The sequence below is a fragment of the Rhinoderma darwinii genome, chromosome 2 (assembly GCF_050947455.1).
Source record: "Rhinoderma darwinii isolate aRhiDar2 chromosome 2, aRhiDar2.hap1, whole genome shotgun sequence".
Taxonomy (NCBI): Eukaryota; Metazoa; Chordata; class Amphibia; order Anura; family Rhinodermatidae; genus Rhinoderma; species Rhinoderma darwinii.
This window is the reverse complement of record NC_134688.1, coordinates 203,637,964-203,659,537: the sequence shown is the minus strand read 5'-3', so window position 1 is coordinate 203,659,537 and position 21,574 is coordinate 203,637,964. Positions and strand designations below refer to the sequence as shown.

At 40.8% G+C, this 21,574-nt stretch overlaps 1 protein-coding gene across 1 annotated transcript in view; it reads left to right on the top strand.

The window, feature by feature from the left end:
* The first annotated feature begins 732 nt into the window (after positions 1 to 732).
* Positions 733 to 21,574, top strand: part of TMEM47 (transmembrane protein 47) — a 124,234-nt gene continuing 103,392 nt past the window's right edge. Inside the window, exon 1 of the mRNA XM_075852743.1 lies at positions 733 to 1,415. Coding sequence (XP_075708858.1) covers positions 1,196 to 1,415 — 220 coding nt within the window. The 5' untranslated portion in view covers positions 733 to 1,195. The remainder of the gene's footprint in view (positions 1,416 to 21,574) is intronic.

Here is a 21,574-nt window from a genome sequence, read left to right as displayed (position 1 = left end):
GCGGATGGAAAATACGCAGCCGAATACAGTAGCAGCAAAGTGGGTGTGAATGAACAAATGTCATCCACACACTGCGGAAAATTTCAGTCCAGAAATTCACAATACGGTGCATATTTTTAGTACCGCAGCAAGTCAATTCCTGCTGCGGAAAGTGGACTGAATTGCTGTGTTTTTCAGAGAAGATATCACCTTACTTGAAACGAATGCAGCAAAATCCGCACTACTTTCTGCAGTAAAAAACGCAGGAAATTGTGCGGTTTTCCGCAGCAGATTGTCCGCTAATTCAAGCGGAAATGGCGCAGAAATTTTCTGCAGCACATCCGTTACGTGTGGACAAGCCCTAAATTTGGCAATGAGGAACCAAGATTTTTTTTTCCGGCCTAGAACATGTTCCACACCCTTTAAAAGATTGATGCACACTTGTGATATATTAAACCATCCCATAATGAAAAATTGTCAGACATGAGGAAAGCATGCAAAAATGGCGATGTGCTTGCCCTGTTTTTCATTGTACAAGTTTTTATAAATGTTAAGCAGTTTCTTTCTAGATCAATGACAGATTCAAGCCTCAGGATAAAATGTCTAAACTTTATATTCTATAAAGACAACAGTCTCCTATAAATGTAAGCAGAGAAATAAACAAGACTGGAAGAAAGAAGGAGTGATAATCCATAGACTGCAGCATGTGCACAGAAGATGCAGATATTAGAAGAAGTGAAATCTAGGCAGACACCTCTGCCTCCCGCTCTCCTCATTGTCACCATGCTCCCCTGCCTGTCCCTCCTCTGGAGCAGCCAGTGACGTCAGCAGCTTGGCCGGTGCCCCCTTTGCAGCCAGCAGGAGGAGAAGGAGAGAGAGCAGAGAAGAAAAAGGCAAAGAAAGACGAGGAAGGAGGGAGGGAGTTATGCAAAGACGGAGGTCACTGGGTAACAGTTCTTTTCTGTCCTGGAGCAAGGAGCAGCCTCTGAGTCAGGGGAAACAAGTAGGATACACAGGGGAAGAAGGTAGAGAGTAGCTCCAGCTCCTGCAGAAGGCATCAAATAAGCCTGCTCCACCTGCTCTCCTGCCCACAGCCCTGCTCACACTTTCCTGTCAGTTCTCCTGGCATCAGACACCACCAGTACAGTGCCACCACCTCCCTGCACAGCATCCTAAGCTCTTCTCATAGCCTGTCTGCTGATCCTGGGAGGGGAGCATGGCTTCATCTGCCAGCGGGATGGAGGAAGTCCGCTCCTCGGTGCTCACCCCTCTCAAGCTGGTGGGACTTGTGTGCATCTTCCTGGCCCTGTGTCTGGATATCGGAGCCGTTCTGAGCCCAGCCTGGGTGACGGCGGACAACCAGTACTACCTGTCCCTGTGGGAGTCTTGTAAGAAACTAGGCAACGACTGGAAGTGCGATACAACCCTTCAGAGCGGTGAGACACTTCTCCAGCTACCTACACACACCACCTAACATCCCAGCTGCGATACACTGGCTGCATCTGCCTGTCTGCTGCTGACACTTGCCATACTTCCCTTACTCTTCTGCATATCACATTTTACATGAGGCATATTAGTATGTTATATGTGATCTGTGTTATCTGCAGCTGCATAATAATCTGAGCAGATAATAAGGATGCAATGCATTGCATGTAGTAAGTTCCACACTCTGCCCAATTCGGGGTTATTCTTTAGTTTATATAGATGAAGTGTGTTGAAGGTTGTGTTATTTATTTCAATTTGTCCACTGAATGATTTACCTTGTTATTGCTCTTATGATACATATCTCATGCTGAGATCAAACAGTTTCTGGGTGTGTATTATCACCACATATGCATTGACCTGGCATTCTGACATTTTTCATCCAGACTAACCAGGGTAACCTTGTAAATATAAGTTTTTGTGGGTGAGAAAAGTGTCATATACCCACCCACAAGCATTCAATTAGTTGGATTGCCAAATTATCAGTGTCACATGCCTTTATATAATCCCTATCATTGCCTTTGGTACACAAACAAATCTGGTATCCAAAAAATGTGGCTAGCTTGCAGTCTTCTTTGTATATCATCTACAACACAATTCTTTATTTTTCGTCACAATGATAAATATTACTTCTGTGAATGTATTGATAAACAATGTATTTGTAAATTTACTCATATTTTGGTATAAACTATTCCATGTATTCCAAATAATCACATTAACAATATTATTTCTGTAATCTATTCTTAAATTCTTATTTAGATGAGATGAATCATCAGCCAGAAACAGCAGGTCCCCTAGTGAATTCAGAGCCCAGTGTCACTGACTGCCCATAATGGTCTCACATATAAGCTTTCATTTGGAGTTCTCAAGGAAATGATTGTAAAAATAAAATAACACAAGTGTTTGTTCTTTTTATAGTACAGAAAATGTATTATATATGAATAATAAATGTAACCAAAGCCCTATCAGGCTGCCATTGGTGCTGCATTCATCTATCAGCTGAGCAGTCACTCAAAGGGTTATCTCTGTTCTATACATTGGCAATGCTTCTACTGCATCTGCTTCTGCATCATTAGTTTTTATAGGAAGCTCGTAATATACATTATGTTTATTATGTTCAACAAAGCTAGGAATAACAATATACATTTTATCTTATCCAACTGTTTTCTAAGTTACTGCTGCCAAACCCATCACCATATTGATGATCACAAGAAGTCATTCCAACGTTTGCTTTCCAGGTCTTTTAATATTTAAGTTTTTCAAGCTGTTTATTCTGAAATCGTCTTATTCCACATGAGTTACTTGGCTCATTGTGAATAAAGTTAGAATTTTGAGTTTTATCTTTGCTGCAGATTTGACGTTTTGTTAACAATATTTATTGATTATGGATTCTAACTATAGACAAATCTATCATAGAAAGTCTTATTATCATGTGTCATGTATTGTCCCAGTTCATTGACTTTCCGTTTTAATATCCATGGTCTCAAGACATGGCTTCTCTCTACTTCAGATGGGAATGGACTTAAAAAGAAGTATTTGCATTTGTTAGCAGCTGCATTTTTTCGCAGGCATGTTTGCGGGATTGTATGCTTAAGACTGTATGTGAATAAGTTGAGAGGCCATGATAAAGCTTGTTGCGGAGAATACAAGGTGCCTCATGCTATTTCTAAAGGCTCAATTCATGTCATCTGTCTGCTTTTTGTGCTGGCAAACAAAGGAATTGTTAGACAATACGAAAAGTGCTTCTTTTTCACACACTTAAGTCACAAATAAGAAACAGATGTGCTTTAGTGCACACCCCTGTATATTTGTCCTTATCCTTTTGTCGTTCACTTTTGTGAAAGTTTACACAAGGAGCTTCATTTTATTTTGGCCCAAAAAAATATTAGATATTTCAAGGTCATTAGACAAGCCCAGGTTTCACCAGCTATTTCTTGAGTAAATGAATAATTATGCCTGAACAGACCCTTTATGTCTGACATCTGTGGCTTTCTAATGGTGTATAAAGGGGCAGTTGTGGGGTTGTCATGCCCTCTTCAAGCTCTATTTCATCCTAATGATATGAGAGAAAACAATTGCAGCACTATAGAAAATGTGCTAAGTGTAACTTTCCAAAGAAAGAATGATTATGGTTAATCTGAAGATGAAAATAGAATTATACAGCTAGTGACATACCAAACCTAGCACAGTCCCTTCTATGGTTACCCCAGCGTATTTCCCTTCATACTTAACCAAAGCTCCTCATGTGGTAGCATTCAGAACGTTCACATATTTGTAGCTGGATTCAATTCAAGTTCTCATACAGTAATTGAAGCCTTTCGAGTGGGGTTTTGTGCAAGTTGTTTTCTCATTTGGTATGCTGTGGAATAATGTCCTAAACCAGCTATGTGAAGGCAGATTCCTGTGGCTGCTCTGTAAACACATTTCATGTAATCCTGCTTGCAAGTAAGCACTTTAGATATTTAGTATAAGCAGACCATGTTAGTTTTTTATTACAAAAATGTGTCACACAATGCAAAATAAATATATATTGTACTTACTCTGTATGTAGTTTACTAATTTTGTAGGAAAACAGGGCCAGGACTGCAAAGAAATACCTTAGAAAAAGATAGACAGATAGATAGATTAGATAGATAGATAGATAGATAGATAGATAGATAGATAGATAGATAGATAGATAGATAGATAGATAGATAGATAGATAGATAGATAGATAGATAGATAGATAGATATGAGATAGTTAGATATGATAGATAGATAGATAGATAGATAGATAGATAGATAGATAGATAGATAGATAGATAGATAGATAGATAGATAGATAGATAGATAGATAGATAGATAGATAGATAGAGAGATAGATAGATAGATAGATAGATAGATAGATAGAAAGATCGAACGAACGAACGAACGAACGAACGAACGATCGATCGATCGATAGATGGATAGGTCTGTTCCTAATCAACAAGGTTAATGGGATTCCATGATTTTGATAAAGAAGGACTCTCAGAATTTATTTTTTTTGCTCCCCTTGTTTGTAAAGGCGATGGCATACATAATCCTGTAGTTAAAAAAACAAACAAAAACAGGCTTCATTTACTATTTTCAGCCTCCATTGGGTCCTTCCGTTGAACCACGTTATCCCCGATCTAATGAGCCAAATACTGCATTGTCTGTTGTGTGAACTAGAGTTCAGTTTTTCTAGTCATTCCTATGACAGCCTTGATGTGAGTCTCTTAGGAATGGATACAGAACATGACTTCCGGTCCACACCAAAGACGCTGTTGAATTCGGATAGTCAGACCAGGGGTCATGTGGTCCAATTGAAGGACCTAACAGAGGCTGAAAATACAAGATGAAGCGCTCAGTAAGAGCCAGTTTACATCTGCGTTAGAGGTTCCATTAGGGGCCTGCGTCGCAGATCCAACCGAAAATACCGCAAACAGAAGCGCAACATTTTGTTTTCGATAAAACCACGGACAACCGATGGAACCCTTTAAAGTCAATGGGTTCTGACGGCCACCGGTGGTGTCCATGGTGTAACGGAACCAGTGCTTCCGCTTATTCCCTTGTTCTGCTCCTCTGACAAGCGCAATTGTGAACCGGGCCTAAGTTTTTTTTAACTTGTATCATGTATGCCATCAGATTTACAAACTGGGAAGCAAAAATATTTCTAGGAGTGTTTTTTTTATATCTAGTTACAACGGAAAACTAATAAAGTATTAAAAAAAAGTATATTAATCATCCTGTTTATGCTACACACTGCAGGTTTTGACTCAGCATCAAGGCAGGATGTCACGACTGGCCACGGTGGCGAATGAGACCCAGGAACACATGGCAATTTTAATACTATGTGTATATCTAAAGGTTTATAATTTTTTTTATAGCGGTCATCATTAAAAGGGTTTTCTGAAATTGATCATAATCTTGAAAACCCTGTAAGAATAAGTTGCATTTTAATTGAATATCAGTTTTATGTCTAAAGTACAGATAAAATTACTACACAAGTGCTAGTTTTAATGTGAAAACATGTCTCAAATGAGTACAGTCATAATGTACAGACATAGCAGAGTTGAAGTTGCTATTGAACTGTTTCTTTTGTGTATATACTAATTCACTGAGCTAAGCAGCTTTGTCTGTAGCCCTGTGGAAAAGTAACAAATAACGCATCATGTCTTCATGATTTGTGCCAAATGGCAAATTAAGTCTTGATACCCTGACAAATTCAGCTCTGCTACACATGTACTGACAGTCTTGATACCCTGAAAAATTCAGCTCTGCTACACATGTACTGACATCCATATTTTTCCAAGGTGTTTTACTTACTGCAGAAAACGCTATCATGTTTACTGGTTAATATTGTCATAGTTAAAGCGGTATTCTCATTTTATGAAGTTAGGGTATGCCTTTATTTTATGATCAGTGGTGGTCTGACCTCTGGGACCCCCCCCCCACCGTTCTTGAGGTTGAAGGAGTCGCAGTGTTGATTTTGTGGTGCACCCTTTCACTGTTTTTCCTTGCACAGCAGATTTAGGGAACTGCAGCATGAACCCATTCTAGTGAATCTGCAGGGAAAACTTAACCCCTTAATTCTCAGTATTGGTGAGGTCCCAGATGTTGGACCCCCACTACTCATAAAGTGATGTCATATCCTAGGAATATGCCATCACTTTAAGAGATGGAAATAACCCCTTAATATACAGTTTCAAGGGATGTGCCCAAAGCTTAAATGATAATGTGAAATTAATAATGCAGTGTTTTACAAATATTGTTCTTTTATATCTTCTAAAAGTCCAACTTTATGTACTGTAGCACTTCATGAAAAGTGAGTGTGCTGTTCATTTAAACTTTTGAAACGCATGTATCTATCTATCTATCTATCTATCTATCTATCTATCTATCTATCTATCTATCTATCTATCTATCTATCTATCTATCTATCTATCTATCTATCTATCTATCTATCTATCTATCTATCTACGTAACTAGTAAAGACAGGGCCCCATAGCAAACTCTTGACTGGGCCCCCCCCAGGTGCCACAAGCTGCCCCCCTTATAGATAGTGCCCCCTGTAGACTGTGCCATACAGCCACCCTGTAGACAGTGCTATACAGCCCCGCCTATAGACAGTTTCACCTCCCCCTTGTACATGGTGCTATACAGCCCCCCACCGCCCCCTTATAGATAGTACCATACAGCCCCCTTGTAGATATCGCCATAAAGCCCCCCTGTATATAGCGCTATACAGCTCCCACTGTATATAGTGCCATACAGCCCCCTCCCTTGTATACAGTGCCACACATCCCACCCTTAGTAGATAGTGCCGCACAGCCCCCTCTTAGTAGATAGTGCAACACACAGACCCTTGTAGATTGCGCCACACACAGCCCCCTGTAGATAGAGCCACAGCCCTCCCCTTGAAAATAGTGCCACACAGCTCCCCCTTGTGTATAGTGCCACACAGCTCCCTCTTGTGTTTAGTGCCACAATGCTCCCCCTTGTGTATAGTTCCACACAGCCCCCCCCCCCCTTGAGTATAGTGCCACATGGCAATGGCGCATCCGAGAAAGTTGTATCAGCCAGGGGGCTGTCAATCAAACATGAAAAGTTGGGTTTGGAGGCAAGACTATGTGACAGTTCAGGATAGCGGCACCACCCCATGACCCTTTAATGAGTAATTGGCATAAAGTGTGCGCCGTTTTAAAAGTGGATTTTAAAGATTTTGCTGCATCTGAAAAAAATATACTGGGGAAATATTGTCAGGTCATGTATTACCGCATGGTGGTGGTTCAAGGGGTTAAAACTACCAGTCACGTTCCCATGAAATATACAATGAATTGAGAACAATTCGATCTGCCCTACAATTTTGTTATTATAAATATATTCTATATAATTACAGCTCCAGAACCAAGCTCTGACATATACGGCTCCAGAACCAAGCTCAATGCATATATAGAGCACCAGAACTGAGCTCAGTACATAAATACAGCACTAGATCCAAGCTCATACATATATAAATCCCCAGAACAAAGCTCAGTACATATATACAATACAAGAAACCAACCTCAGTACATAAATAGAGCACTAGAACCAAGCTCAATACATATATAATAACAGAAGAAAGATCTGTACATAAATACAGCCTCAGAACCAAGCTCATTACATAAATACAGCCCCTGAACCAAGCTCAGTAGATAAATACAGCACCAGAACAAAGCTCAGTACATATATACATCCCCAGAACAAAGCTCAGTACATATGTACAGCACCAGAACCAAGCTCATATATACAGCACCAGAACAAAGCTCAGTACTTAAATATAGCATCAGAACCAAGCTCAGTACATATATACAGCCCCAAAACCAAGCTCCGTACATATATACAACACCAGAACAAATACAGATCAATTTAGTGCAACCCCTGCCGTATAGGTTTGTACGGCGTAAAACTACAGCTCCCAGCATGTCCCGAACAATGGTAAGGATATGCTGGGAGATGCTTTTTCGTAAAATAAAAATCATACCACCCATCATCTCGACTACAGTGCTGATTAGAAACAAAATAAACATTTACATTAAGTAACTCACTGGTGACGTCTCAGATTCTAGTTATTTTCTTCTCCCTTCAGTCCAGACCTCTATGCTGTATTTCTTCCGGCCATGACCCATTTCTACAGTTTTCCACTCAGATGTCTTCACTTCTCACTTTTAAAACATTTCTGCACCTATAAACAAAGTTAAAATTCTCAACATCTCTAAATATAATAAGCGCCATACACTGCACCACTAACTATAATAACACACACACACACACACACACACACACACACACACACACACACACACACACACCGTGCCCCCTGTAGATAGTGACCCCCATAGAGCCTCTGTAGATAGTGCCCTACATAGAAGCCCCTGTAGATAGTGCCCCACATACAGCCCTCAGTAGGTGGTGCCCACATATGGACTCCAGAGCTGCAAGGCAATAGTGCTAATCACTGAGCCACCGTGCTGCTCTACATATAGCTTCCCCTATAGATAGTGTTCCACATATAGCCCACCTCTGTAGATAGTGCCTCACATATAGCCCACCCCTGTAGACAGTGCCCTACATATAGCCCCCCTGTAGATAGTGCCCCACATATAGACCCCCTGTAGATAGTCGCCCACATCCCCACAAATAGACCCCCCTGTATATAGTGCCCCACATATAGACTCCACCTGTAGATAGTGCCCCACATATAGACCCCCCTGTATATAGTGGTTCACATATAGACACCCCTGTATATATTGGCCCAGATCCCCACAAATAGACCCCCCTTGTATTTAGTGCCCCACATCCCCACATATAGACCCCCCCAGTATATAGTGGCCCACATATAGACCCCCCTGTATATAGTGCCCCACATTCCCACATATAGAACCCACTGTATATAGTGCCCCACATCCCCACATATAGACCCCCCTGTAGATAGTACCCCACCTACCCACATATACACCCCCCTGTATATAGTGGCCCACATCCCCACATATAGACCTCCCTGTATATAGTGCCCTGCATCCCCACATATAGACCCCCCTGTACATAGTTCCCCACATCCCCACATATAGACCCCCCCTGTATACAGTGGCCCACATCCCCACATATAAACCCCCCCTGTAGATAATGCCACTCACAGTTTTATTAGAAAAAAACGAAAAACTTTACATATTCACATGATCCTGTTCCCGCGCTGTCTGGTGGCAATGCAGATAGGCTCTCTTCTGAGCCGGTCTGCTGGAGCTGAACGACGTGTCGTTGAAAGGCGCTGATTGGCGGGGCAAGTAATTTTGCCTCGCCAATCAGCGTCATTGCTCGGCCATTCAGCTCTAATGTATGTATTTGTACCTGCGTGCAGGTACAAATACTGCAAGAGGGGGTGACTGTCGCTAGCATCGGGTCCCCCTCCAGTGCTAGCGACACCCCCGGGCCTGAGAGGGCCCGTGTCGCCCGGACCATAAATGTTAGAGGCTCGGAAGCGGCGCCACCGGACATATGGGGGGGGGGGAGTGTTGGCTAGTGGCATGGACCCCCTCAAGCTATCTGTCTCATATCTATTTGTCACGATCCAGGGTTATGTGGACCCACTAGGTGGCTACTCTGTAGCGAAGAGGCAGCTGGCCAACTCACAGTCTATGCAAAGTCTCTATCTATCTATCTATCTATCTATCTATCTATCTATCTATCTATCTATCTATCTATCTATCTATCTATCTATCTATCTATCTATCTATCTATCTATCTATCTATCTATCTATCTATCTATCTATCTATCTATCTATCTATCTATCTATCTATCTATCTATCTATCTATCTATCTATCTATCTATCTATCTATCTATCATGTCTGTCTATCTATTCATCTGCTAGGCTTTGTTCATATCTGCATTGTAGTTTCAGTTTATAACCGAAATCATGATGCTGTGTTGGTTCCATTGTATGACGCATCTCATGGACCCCATTGATTTGTCCTACTTACAGTATCTATCCAGACAATTGTCACTATTGTCTAACTTTTTAGGTTATTTTTTATTGATGTGTGTGAAAAGTCTTTATTGACAAGTCACTTTCAAAATACAATTGGTTCCTGCACAGCCCTCTTTATGAGCTAAAAAGTTATGTAGTCAAGGCTCATACAGTTTACTTGCACTGATACATTGTAGAAAACTATTAGGACAGTAAAAAGATTTGTGTTCATGAAATTTCTATCTCACAGAGGATTTTATCGATACAATTATGGCAAACTCTCTGCTGAGAGTCTGTACAGATAGCAGCCTATGGGTGTAAACATTAATGTTTCAACTTCCGTCGGCCGTTGTATGGCCATTAATGACGGTTCCGTCAAACACGGGCCATACACGGATTGCTTCCGTGTGCAGTCCGTTGTTTCACGGACCAAATTCAATAAAAAGGCCGAGACTGTTCCGTCAAAAACGGGCAGGAATAGGAGCTGCACTACTTTTAATGGGACGGCCACGTGGTTCCGTTAAAACAACGGAAGTGAGCATGGCCCCATTGAAATGAATGTGTCAGGGTGCTAATAGTTAAAAAACGGATAGCACCCTGACGAAAAAAACTGAAGTGGGCATGAGGCGGAGTAGAAATTGAAACACAACGTATATTGTAAACTTGTATAATTTATACAATCATTAAGCTTTATTTACATAAAACGGAAAAAAAACCTTATAATACCATTGTCAATAAATCAGTAAATGAGTAAGTCAACCAGGGGCTCGTTTTATACGCTATGTTAGGCCTTACGCACACGACCGTAATTTTTATCCGCAATTACGGTTCTCTAATTGCGGATAAAATACTGACCCATTCATTTCTATCGGCCACAGACACTTTCCCGTAATAACCGGCAAAAAATGGGACATGTCCTACTTTTTGCATTTACGGACTGTGCTCCTATACTTTTTACTGTGAGCACCGTCCGCAAAAGCGGATGACACTCCGCAACCCATCCTCGGCCCATCCGTGCATTATTTACTTCCCGTCAATACTGCACGGTCGTGTGCATGAGGCCTCTTGGTTTCTCAACATTCCTAACCCAAGTACACTGTAGTCAGATATTTTAATCAAGTATTCCCAAGGATATGCCCACTCATAACTCTCAAAATAACTGCTCAGCTGTCAGCGTATCGCACGGTGCTGCTATAAGTGCTTTGCTGATACCATGCCTAGACTGATGTTTGTGTGGGGCATTGGGAGGTGGGTGCTTTCATGCTTTATACAGCTTAAAGCGGATCGGTCAGATATTTATCTTGCCCTATCTGAGGGTTGCATGAAGAAGTAAGACATGCTGACTTCAGTATGATGTCACTTATTAGTTAATGTTAAGTAATTTATGAGTATTTAGAACCTATACTTGCGGCGAGCGGCTAGCTACGCAAGTATGAGTCCAAGTATATTGATATATTCACGCTCCCCCTCCCTGCAGTCACTGATTGACATAAATAAGTGGAACTCTTTTTCAAATGCCACATTGAGAGCCAAACACATTGCACCCATGACAAGTTCAAAAACTAGGTGACAATTGTTTGTATACATGTGTAGTGCATAAGATCTGCATGTATAATATTCTTCCATTGACCAATTCAATCTATCTATCTATCTATCTATCTATCTATCTATCTATCTATCTATCTATCTATCTATCTATCTATCTATCTATCTATCTATCTATCTATCTATCAGTCTGTCTGTCCGTCTGTACGTCTGTCCGTCCGTTCGTTCGTCTGTCTGTCTGTCTATCTATCTATCACCCTTCTTCTTCATCCCATTTTAATAAGAGGAAAAGATTATCATTACAGCACATAAAATGTAATTCTTCATATTGTCTCAAAGGTTTACACTATTTCTTTTTAATAAAAAAAAATTTTTGTTCAAAATTGTGCAGAAATCCATAAACTTTATAGAGGGTCTCTAATGAAAATTGTATTTGATTTTTCTGAAGCTGCTGATCTGTTGGTCACGTGTTTCCAATTTCCAGTGCGTGATCACAGGGCAGTAACAAACTCTTTGCCCTGTAGCAATTGTATGTTCTGTGAATAACACTTTACACTGACAGGTCCGTGAAATAGCTTATCCCTGGCAAAACAAACACAAGAGGACAGAGCCAGGCTGTTCTGAGCTGTGTCTGGCATGAGTCATGTGGTACATTGACTAGTCTAGCACAAAGAGGTTTTGACTAGGATTGTCTAGGAACATGGGGGAATAGGATTGCCACCTGTCTGAATATGGACTTGTCCTATGTTACATGTGGTTGTACACAAGACTCATGCCACACTTATAAATAATGTATTTTTAGATAACGCTCTAGGCACAGATACTTGTTTAAACTAAAATAAGTTGTAACTTACTTAAGGATTGTAAAATGCATGACTTCCTGCTTATATTATATTATATTATTACAATGTGATATTTGCAAATACAACATTTTTAATGTATTGTAAAAAGCGGACAGGAAGTCTACCCTTTTGATCATTAACTATTGTCTGAATATAAAATATATGCAAACAATAATTTGCAATACAAGTTATTATAAAAATGAATTTAGCTAATGTTTTTCAGTGCAGTATTACAATATAATATTCTAAATAGCTATAGAGCAGGTGTTAAGCAGTATGGTAGCAATGTTGCCTTATAGCCCTACTAATGTACCCCCATTTCTGATAATAAATTCATTAAAATTATCAAGAGTTTGCAGCCATGTTCCAGAAGGTAGATGGTTTTCAGTATTTGCTCATATGTGTAGTCATACAGTTAGGTCCAGAATTATTTGGACAGTGACACAAGTTTGGGCATTTTAGCTGTTTACCAAAACATACTGAATATACAGTTATATAATCAATATGGGCTTAAAGTGCAGACTCTTGGCTTTAATTTGAGGGTATTCCCATCCTAATTTGAGGAAGGGTTTAGGAATTGCAGCTCTTTAATATGTAGCTGCCTCTTTTTCAAGGAACCAAAGGTAATTGGACGATTATCTCCAAAGCTATTTAATGGGCTACATGGACTATTCCCTTGTTAATCCATCATCAATTAAGCAGGTGAAAGGTCTGGAGTTGATTCCAGGTGTGGAATTTGTATTGAGAAGCTGTTGCTGTGAACCCACAACATGAGGTCAAAGGAGCTCTCAATGCAAGTGAAAAAGACCATCGTTATGGCTGAAAAAATTAAGAAATTCATCAGAGAGATAGCACAAATGTTAAGAGTGGCCAAATCAACAGTTTGGTACATTCTTGAAAAAAAGAGCACACTGGTGATCTCGTGAACTCCAAAAGGCCTGGACGTCCAAGGAAGACAACAGTGGTGGATGATCGCAGAATCCTTTCCATGGTGAAGAAAAACCACTTCACAACATCTACCCAAGTGAAGAACACTCTCCTGGAAGTAGGTGTATCAGTATCTAAGTCTACCATAAAGAGAAGACGTCATGAGAGCAAATACAGAGGGTTCACCACAAGGTGCAAACCATTAATCAGCCTCAAAAATAGAAAGGCCAGATTAGATTTTGCCAAACAACATGTAAAGAAGCCAGCCCTGATCTGGAACAGTATTCTTTGGACAGATGAAACTAAGGTCAACCTGTACCAGAATGATGGGAGGAAGAAAGTATGGAGAAGGCTTGAAACGGCTAATGATACAAAGCACAACACATCCTCTTGTAAAACATGGTGGAGGCATTGTGATGGCATGGGCATGCATGGCTGCCAAAGGCACTGGATCACTAGTGTTTATTGATGATGTGACTGAAGACAGAAGCAGTCGGATGAATACTGAAGTGTTCAGGGATATACTTTCTCCTCAGATTCAGCCACATGCAGCAATGTTGATTGGACGTCGCTTCACAGTACAGATGGACATTGGCCCAAAACATACTGCGAAAGCAACCCAGATGTTTTTTAAGGCAAAGAAATGGAATATTCTGCAATGGCCAAGTCAATCACCAAATCTCAACCCGATCGAGCTGCATTTCACTCGCTTAAGACAAAACTAAAGGCAGAAAGACCCACAAACAAGCAACAACTGAAGACAGCTGCAGTAAAGGCCTGGCAAAGCATCACAAAGGAGGAAACCCAGCATTTGGTGATGTCCATGGGTTCCAGACTTCAGACAGTAATTGCCTGCAAAGGATTCTCTACAAAGTATTAAAAAAAACATTTTATTTATGGTAATGTTAATTTGTCCAATTACTTTTGAGCCCCTGAAATGAGGAGGCTGTGTAGAAAAAATGGTTACAATTCATAAACGTTTCACAGGATATTTTTGTTCAACCCCTTGAATTAAACCTGAAAGTCTACACTTCAATTGCATCTCAGTTTCATTTCAAATCCAATGTGATGCCGTGCAGCACCCAAATCATGAAGATTGTGTCACTGTCCAAATAATTCTGGACCTAACGGTATACAATTTTTTAAACTCCTATCGTTTTCTGTATATAGCTCTTATGCAGACCACCATTTATATGTGTTCCGCTTATTAAGTAATAACTGCATGTGTGATTTGTTGTATATAAGAGAAATGTATAGGGCTCTGTATCCTAACTACACAGAGTAAACTGGCCAATCTATCTTGCATAAAGTAAATGCAAGCAAACCCCACCTTCAGCCAAGGTCTCCAAGATAAGAAGAAAATATTAAATATATAAATTGTATATGCAATGCTCATTTATTTAAAATTAAACTTTTGTAGTCTCTTTTAGGCCTAGTTTACACAGAGCTGTTTTGCAGGCAGAAAAAAATCTGCCTCAAAATTCCTTCAAACCACGCAGACAACCTCGTGCACATGGTAAACACCTCTCCAACTTCTGTTTCGATGCCTCACAGCACACCAGGGGCGTAACTAGGAAAGACTTGGCCCGAAAGCAAACTTTTGACTGGGTCCCCCTAGGTGCCACACGCAGCCCCCCTTATAGATAGTGCCAACTGTAGATTGTGCCATACAGCCTCCCTGTAGACAGTTCTGTACAGCCCCATTTGTAGATAGCGCCCCCACCTCCCCCTTGTAGACAGTGGCATACAGCCCCCCTGTAGATATTGCCATAAAGCCCCCTGTATATAGTGCCACACATTTTCCCTTGTATATAGTACCACACAGCCCCCCTCCCTTGTATAAAGTGTCATACAACCCCCTCCCTTGTATATAGTGCCAAACAGCCCCCCTTAGTAGATAGTGCCACACAGCCCCCTGTAGATAGCTCCACACACAGACCCCAGTAGATTCTGCCACACACAGCCCCCATAGTACCATAGTAGATAGTGCCATACAGCCCCCCTAGTAGAAAGTGCCACACAGCTCCCCCCTTGTGTATAGTGCCACACTGCCCCCCGTATAGTGCCATACAGCCCCCTCTTGTATATAGTGCTACACAGCCCCCTCTTGTATATAGTGCCACAGCCCCACTTCTATATAGTGCCATACAGCCACCTCTTGTATATAGTGCCACACAGCCTCACTTGTAGATAGTGCCACACAGCCCCCTTCTCTTGTAGATAGTGCCACACATCCCCCTCCCTTGTAGATAGTGCCACACAGCACTCCCTTGTAGATAGTGCTACACAGCCCCCTGTAGATAGCGTCAGAAACAGCCCCCTGTGGATTGCGCCACACACAGCCCCGTGTAGATAGCGCCACACATAGCCCATTGTAGACTGTGGCACAAAGACCTTCCCCCTTGTAAATAGTGCCATTCAGCCCCCCTAATAGATAGTGCCACACAGCCCCCCTCTTGTATATAGTGCCACCCTGCTCCCCCTTGTACATATTGCCACCCTGCCCCCTTGTATCTAGTGCCACCCTGCTCCCCCCTTGCATATAGTGCCACCCTGCTCCCCCCTTGTATTTAGTGCCACCCTGCTCCCCCCCTTGTATATAGTGCCACCCTGCTCCCCCTTGTATATAGTGCCACCCTGCTCCTTCCTTGCATATAGTGCCACCCTGCTCCCCCCTTGTGTATAGTGCCACAAACCCCCCCCAAAATGTGTACATACCTTGCCCTGTTCCTGCGACGGATGGAGCGCTGCACATCTTCAGGGCGGGATGCAGTGATGTCATTACGCCGGCCTGAGCAGGGAGTCTTTCCAGTGCCTAACATGGCCTGCATCCTATAGTATTCATTTGTAGCTGCGTCCTGAGGATGCAGATAAAAGTGAATGTGGCTGTCGCTAGCACCGGGGCCCATAAATGTTAGGGGCCGGGAGGTGCGGCCCCCAAGGTGGCGTCGCTACCGCTGTAGCAGCCATAACGGCTGCTAGTGTGAAAAGTAGGCAGGAACGGTCCACATAAGGTTTACATGGCTGGAAGACAGTTACTAAGGGCATGTTCAGACATGGCAGAAATTTTCCGCTGCAAATTTGCGGCAATTACGTAACAACATTGCAGCAAAATGTGCACATTTGACAGTTTGTTCAGACGTGGCGGATTATGCAGAGGACTTGCTGCAGATTTCAATCTTTGCATTGCAAAGACAGGAATCCGCAGTGAAAATCTGTTGCTTTTCCACAACAGACTCTGCATGCTGTGGAAATTAAATTCTGCACTGCAAGCTAGTTTCCACATTGCTATTTACTGCAATGTCTGCACTAAATTGCCTAAAAAGCTATAGGAGTCACAGGAAAAAAAAAAGACTGCTGTGGATTTCCATCCTGTCCGCAGAGGAATTCCACAGCAAATCCACCACATCTGAACGTGCGCTTAGGGTAAGATGAACAGAGATGTAAGACGAAGTGGTGGATATATGGTGATTGAGGGGGAAGGGATATCTTCTGGACCACCCCATTACCAGAAGTACGGATAGCCTGCAGTCCAGGAACAGGAGTTGACTGAACATAGAAGAAATTGAAAAATATGTACTGCAACATGTCGGGGAAAAACAGCTTAGAAATCGATTAAAGGTATTTAAAGTTATTTTCTTGTTTGCCAGAAATCCCCTTTAAGCTATTAGGTGGTCTAATCCAATGACTTGTCTAGGGAAATATCCACATACTCAGTTCTCCAGTAGATGTGAATGCATTTTCTTCTTTGAGATTCTAGCAGTTACATAGTGGGATTTCATATTTTATTACAACGCATTCTGAAAAATATTGCGCACTCCCAGGACCCACAATGAAGAGATGGTTGTGTTACATTGAAGGTGCAAAGAGCTTATGCTTTCTCTGGTAAAAATATAATGCTTATACCCTTAAAAGCATCTTAAGAAAATCATAAAATAAGGTATTCTAATGAATAAAAAAATAAAAATAGAGCCCCTTTAAAAATGTGACATGATTTTGAAGCTATCCTGCAGATATATTATAAACACCATATGACTAAATCATAAATTATGAACATGCATGGATTACAGTTACTTATTTTGAATGGCAGGTAAAACTCAGGTTTTACTAATGCCAGTAGATTGTTTTATTTCTACTTTATAGTATGTGTGCAAGGCTATGGACTGAAGAAAAAGAAAGTGATTTAAATATATTTATTATTTTTGAGGTCTCTTATTAACCCATACCGTCTTTCACATACCTCTGATAATATGTAGCGATCTTTAACTTGACTTTTAACGTGTTAAATCCACAGAAGCAAGAAACTTTAACTTGCCATTTTCAATGGCTTTTCGTTGGCTTAAGGCCCTGATCACAGAGAGTTTGTTTTTTTGCCTAAGGGTGTTATGCCTTCCGTGTGCCTTCAGTTTTTTTTGACGGCCCCATTGACTTGCATGGGCCTCACGGTCACGGAATATTGTACCAAAGTAGGACATGCTCTACTTTTCGTAAAAAAAACTGAAGTGTGCATGGCCCCATTGAAATGAATGGGTCAGGGTGCTAGCCGTCAGAAAAACGGCTAGCACCCTGAAGAAAAAGACTCAAGTGGGCATGAAGCCTTAGTGGTAAGTTGTCACACTGCAGCAAGCTATCAAAGTCTAGATAAGTATTGCTATACCTGTATGTCTGTTCTATACAGCTATTGCACATCATTGCTAATTGATATTTAGAAAGCCAGGCAGATTATCCTATCCACAATCCTATAAAATGATGATGACTTTAGCATTTTCTTGAAAGTTATATGCACAGTTATAATGTACTAAAGTAAAAGAGGATTTGTCCCGGGAGAACAACTTTAGTATATAGTGAAGTATGTTCTCCTGTGATGCTGAAATGCATGCTCCTGTTATAACAATCTCTAGACCTTTTGGCTCCAAATGACCAATGTCATATGTCAGTCTTGTAATATGTTGGTCTCTTGCTAAAGTTCTAAGGTCGGGAAGCTACAGCAGTTGTACTATAGCATAATAGAAGAATCTCAGCTCCAGTTTCTATGTGCCTTCATGGTAACAGACTACAAACAAACCCTGTGTAGTCTGATCTTTCAGTACTCGCTTCCATCTGTCTCATACTGTTTCCTACATACAATCTGTAGGTTACAAAGAAGTAGAGGAAGGATAAAAGGGGATATGACTGCAGGAACAGATTACACATAGTTTGTTTCTATTTACCAGGGAGATACGTAGTTCTGCATAGGAGCTGTATACAAGAAAAATTAGTAAAAATGTTAATCAAGGCTACTTTTTTTTAGATGTTTTGAGCAATAAATATGGTTCAAATGTGCCTATAGCCTTTTATACTCTCACTTTCACAAAATAATTGCTTTAGAAAAAACTGTGCTGGAAAATAATCTTTCATTTTTCTGTGGCTAGCCGGAAAGTGAAAGCTGTAATTTATTTTTGGCTCTGACTGTGAAGGACATCACTACTTTTTGTTTGTACTGGTCCCTATAAATCTCCCTGTACTGAATTTCTGCTCTTATACCTGACCTGCTTTATAAGTTAGACAGCTATTTAGTTACTCAGGTAGCAGCAAATCTTTCTGTAGACATATTGGGGCTTATGGAAAAATTCTAAAATCAAGTACAGACAAACTGAAATCTCCAGCATTAAAATAATTAGTCAGTAGCAACATGAGTTATGTGTGTTAATAAATATCCTAGTCTTGTTATATAAACTCCCCTCCAGTTCATTCTGCTCAACTCCACACTTGTCACACATGCCACCATTTTCATAGCTAGGAAAACAGAACGTAAAGTATCAAACAAAACGTTTAATGTATATTCTTATTTATCATATAATACATTCGTTTTCCCATTATAATTAGCAATTAATGGTATAAATGTCATTATTTGAAGATTAGTTTATTATGCCTTCATGACTTTATTGTTTCATAGGCCTTTATTAATGAAGTACATTTATTTTACTGTAATTTAAAAGAACAAACAAAAAAAAAACAACTGACTATTCCCTGTCCCTTAGGCCGTACAAGCAGTCCTTGGCATTTCCTGCTTACCATATGTGCCTTATTTCGAGTATTCTCTGTGAGCTTCTAAAATTTGGCAGTGCACTAAAGCAGAGTCGAAATAGTTCATTGACATTCATATAGAAGCTAAACACAGGGATTTATTCATTTAACATGCAGTCCAAAGTATGTTCATTTAAGGTGAACCTAGCAATTTACCGACGTGTGGTTTAGAAAGTAGTTGTATTTCCCATGAAATAACAAAGCTGAAGTACCTTTTCTTTGAACTCTGCATTGTGTTTTTCCTCTGTTATTCCTCATGGAAATGTATGAATAAATTGACAACTTGGTGTTGCCATTCCCCTTGTCAATAGCGCGTGTTCCTACACAGTATGACACTGTCTAATCAGTGCTGACAATGTCAGATTGTGTAAGGACGTGTGCCCTGTTAACAAGGAAAATGGTTATACACAATTGTCAATGTATTACGATGTTTCTAGGAGGAATAACAGAGGAACACCACAATTCAGAGTTCTAAGAAAAAATGCACCAGACTTGATATTTTATGGGGAATACAAGTAGGTACTAAGGACCTGTTTACACCACATTTATGCCCTATGTTTAGTGTGTATGTCTGGAAAGCTCACGACGTACACACTAAACTTGTCCATAGGTCTCTATTGTCCTCTATCTGGCCAGCTTATGTCAGTATACAAAAAAAGGTATGGATTATTGTAGTAAAAAAAATGTACAAGTTAAATGTATACGCATTGTTGACATTGTAGCCTATAAGCGCGGAATGCCATCCGTCACAGATTTACGTTAAACATATATAGCGGGAGATTTTTTCCTGACTTGTACCTCGCTTTTCTTGCACAGCTTCATCCTCTGTCTACCTCCCGGCCCACTATACTTTGGTGAGCAGCACAACAAAGCATTATCCCAGGTTTTTCACTCCCCTCCCTCCTATCTCCAGCTCTCTGTCTCACCCTTCTCCAAGCAGGGCATGTGGGGCCGCACTTCCAACCCTTGTGCTTTGCAGCTGCTTTGTGAACCCCCCTTCCGACATCAGGCTAAATACAGAGCCAAACATTCCCTGACCACCATAGCGAAAAATGTACAGAGCCGGACATTCTTTAACTTCTGCTATAAGTAAACTAAAAAGCGGGATAGACTATCTACCACAGCCAAGTTTACGGACGCGGCAGTCGTCCGAAACGCGTAGGCCTAGAGGATACCACCTCTCCACTTCCTACACACCCGGGACATCCTTCAACTGGACTTTCCTTTTAACTTATACCAATTAAACTTGGAAAATCATTTTCCATTTTAACGCTACTGAGCGCTGGATCCTACCTTCCTTCTTTCCCTCTTGTTGCCATCCGTGTGCCGACACGAGCATCCGGGCGCCATCTACGACACACTGGAGTGTGTCAGGTGAGCTGGAGTTTCTCTCCCTATTTTTACTGTAAACTAAAAAGCTATAGAAACCAAAGAAAAGCAAGACTGCTCAGAATATCCAATGTGGTCTGCCCACAGCGAAATTCTGCAGCAAATCTGCAACGTCTGAACATGCCCTAAGGGTGCAGTCACACGCAGCAAATTTTTTTGCAAAAATTTTCTGCGACTGAAAATCAGTTCCATATATCTGAATGGAACTTGCAAAAGTCCATGCACCTGCTGCAGACAAAACTACATTTTGATGTATAGAACTTATTTTTAGTTGCAGAAAATGTCTGCAACAAAATCTTCCACGTGTAACTGCACCCTAAAGTAGATCTGTCGTTAGACTATGCTGCCCTTTAAAAAGGCAGCATAGTGTGATTACAGGTTTGCTCTACTGTTAGTCCAAAAAAAAGCACTCCCCTTATGAAAAAAGGGGACTTATAAATGTACATTCATTGTATTTTTGTATGGGTTCTATTAACCAAACAGCACAATATTTTTTTTGGACCATTTCGGCTAATAGGAGGTCAGATCTATCTCCACACAATTGCTGCCCTTACATAGTGCACATAATCTGATGACAGATCCGCTTTAAATCTGCTCATTGTGAATGTAATGGAATCAGAAAATGGTCCTGAAACTCGAGACCATGAACGATTCATTATAAGCAGTTTCTTTTTTTATGATATTGGTTACCATTAAACGTGAATGCAGATTTCTTTATGGTTAAATGCACTGTATATGGAGATTCTCTATAAACCAGTGATTTCACATGATTTTAAAAAGGAAAATTGTGACTCAAAAAAGTTTTTTGTCTAATGCTATTATTCAAATGTTAAAGGGGT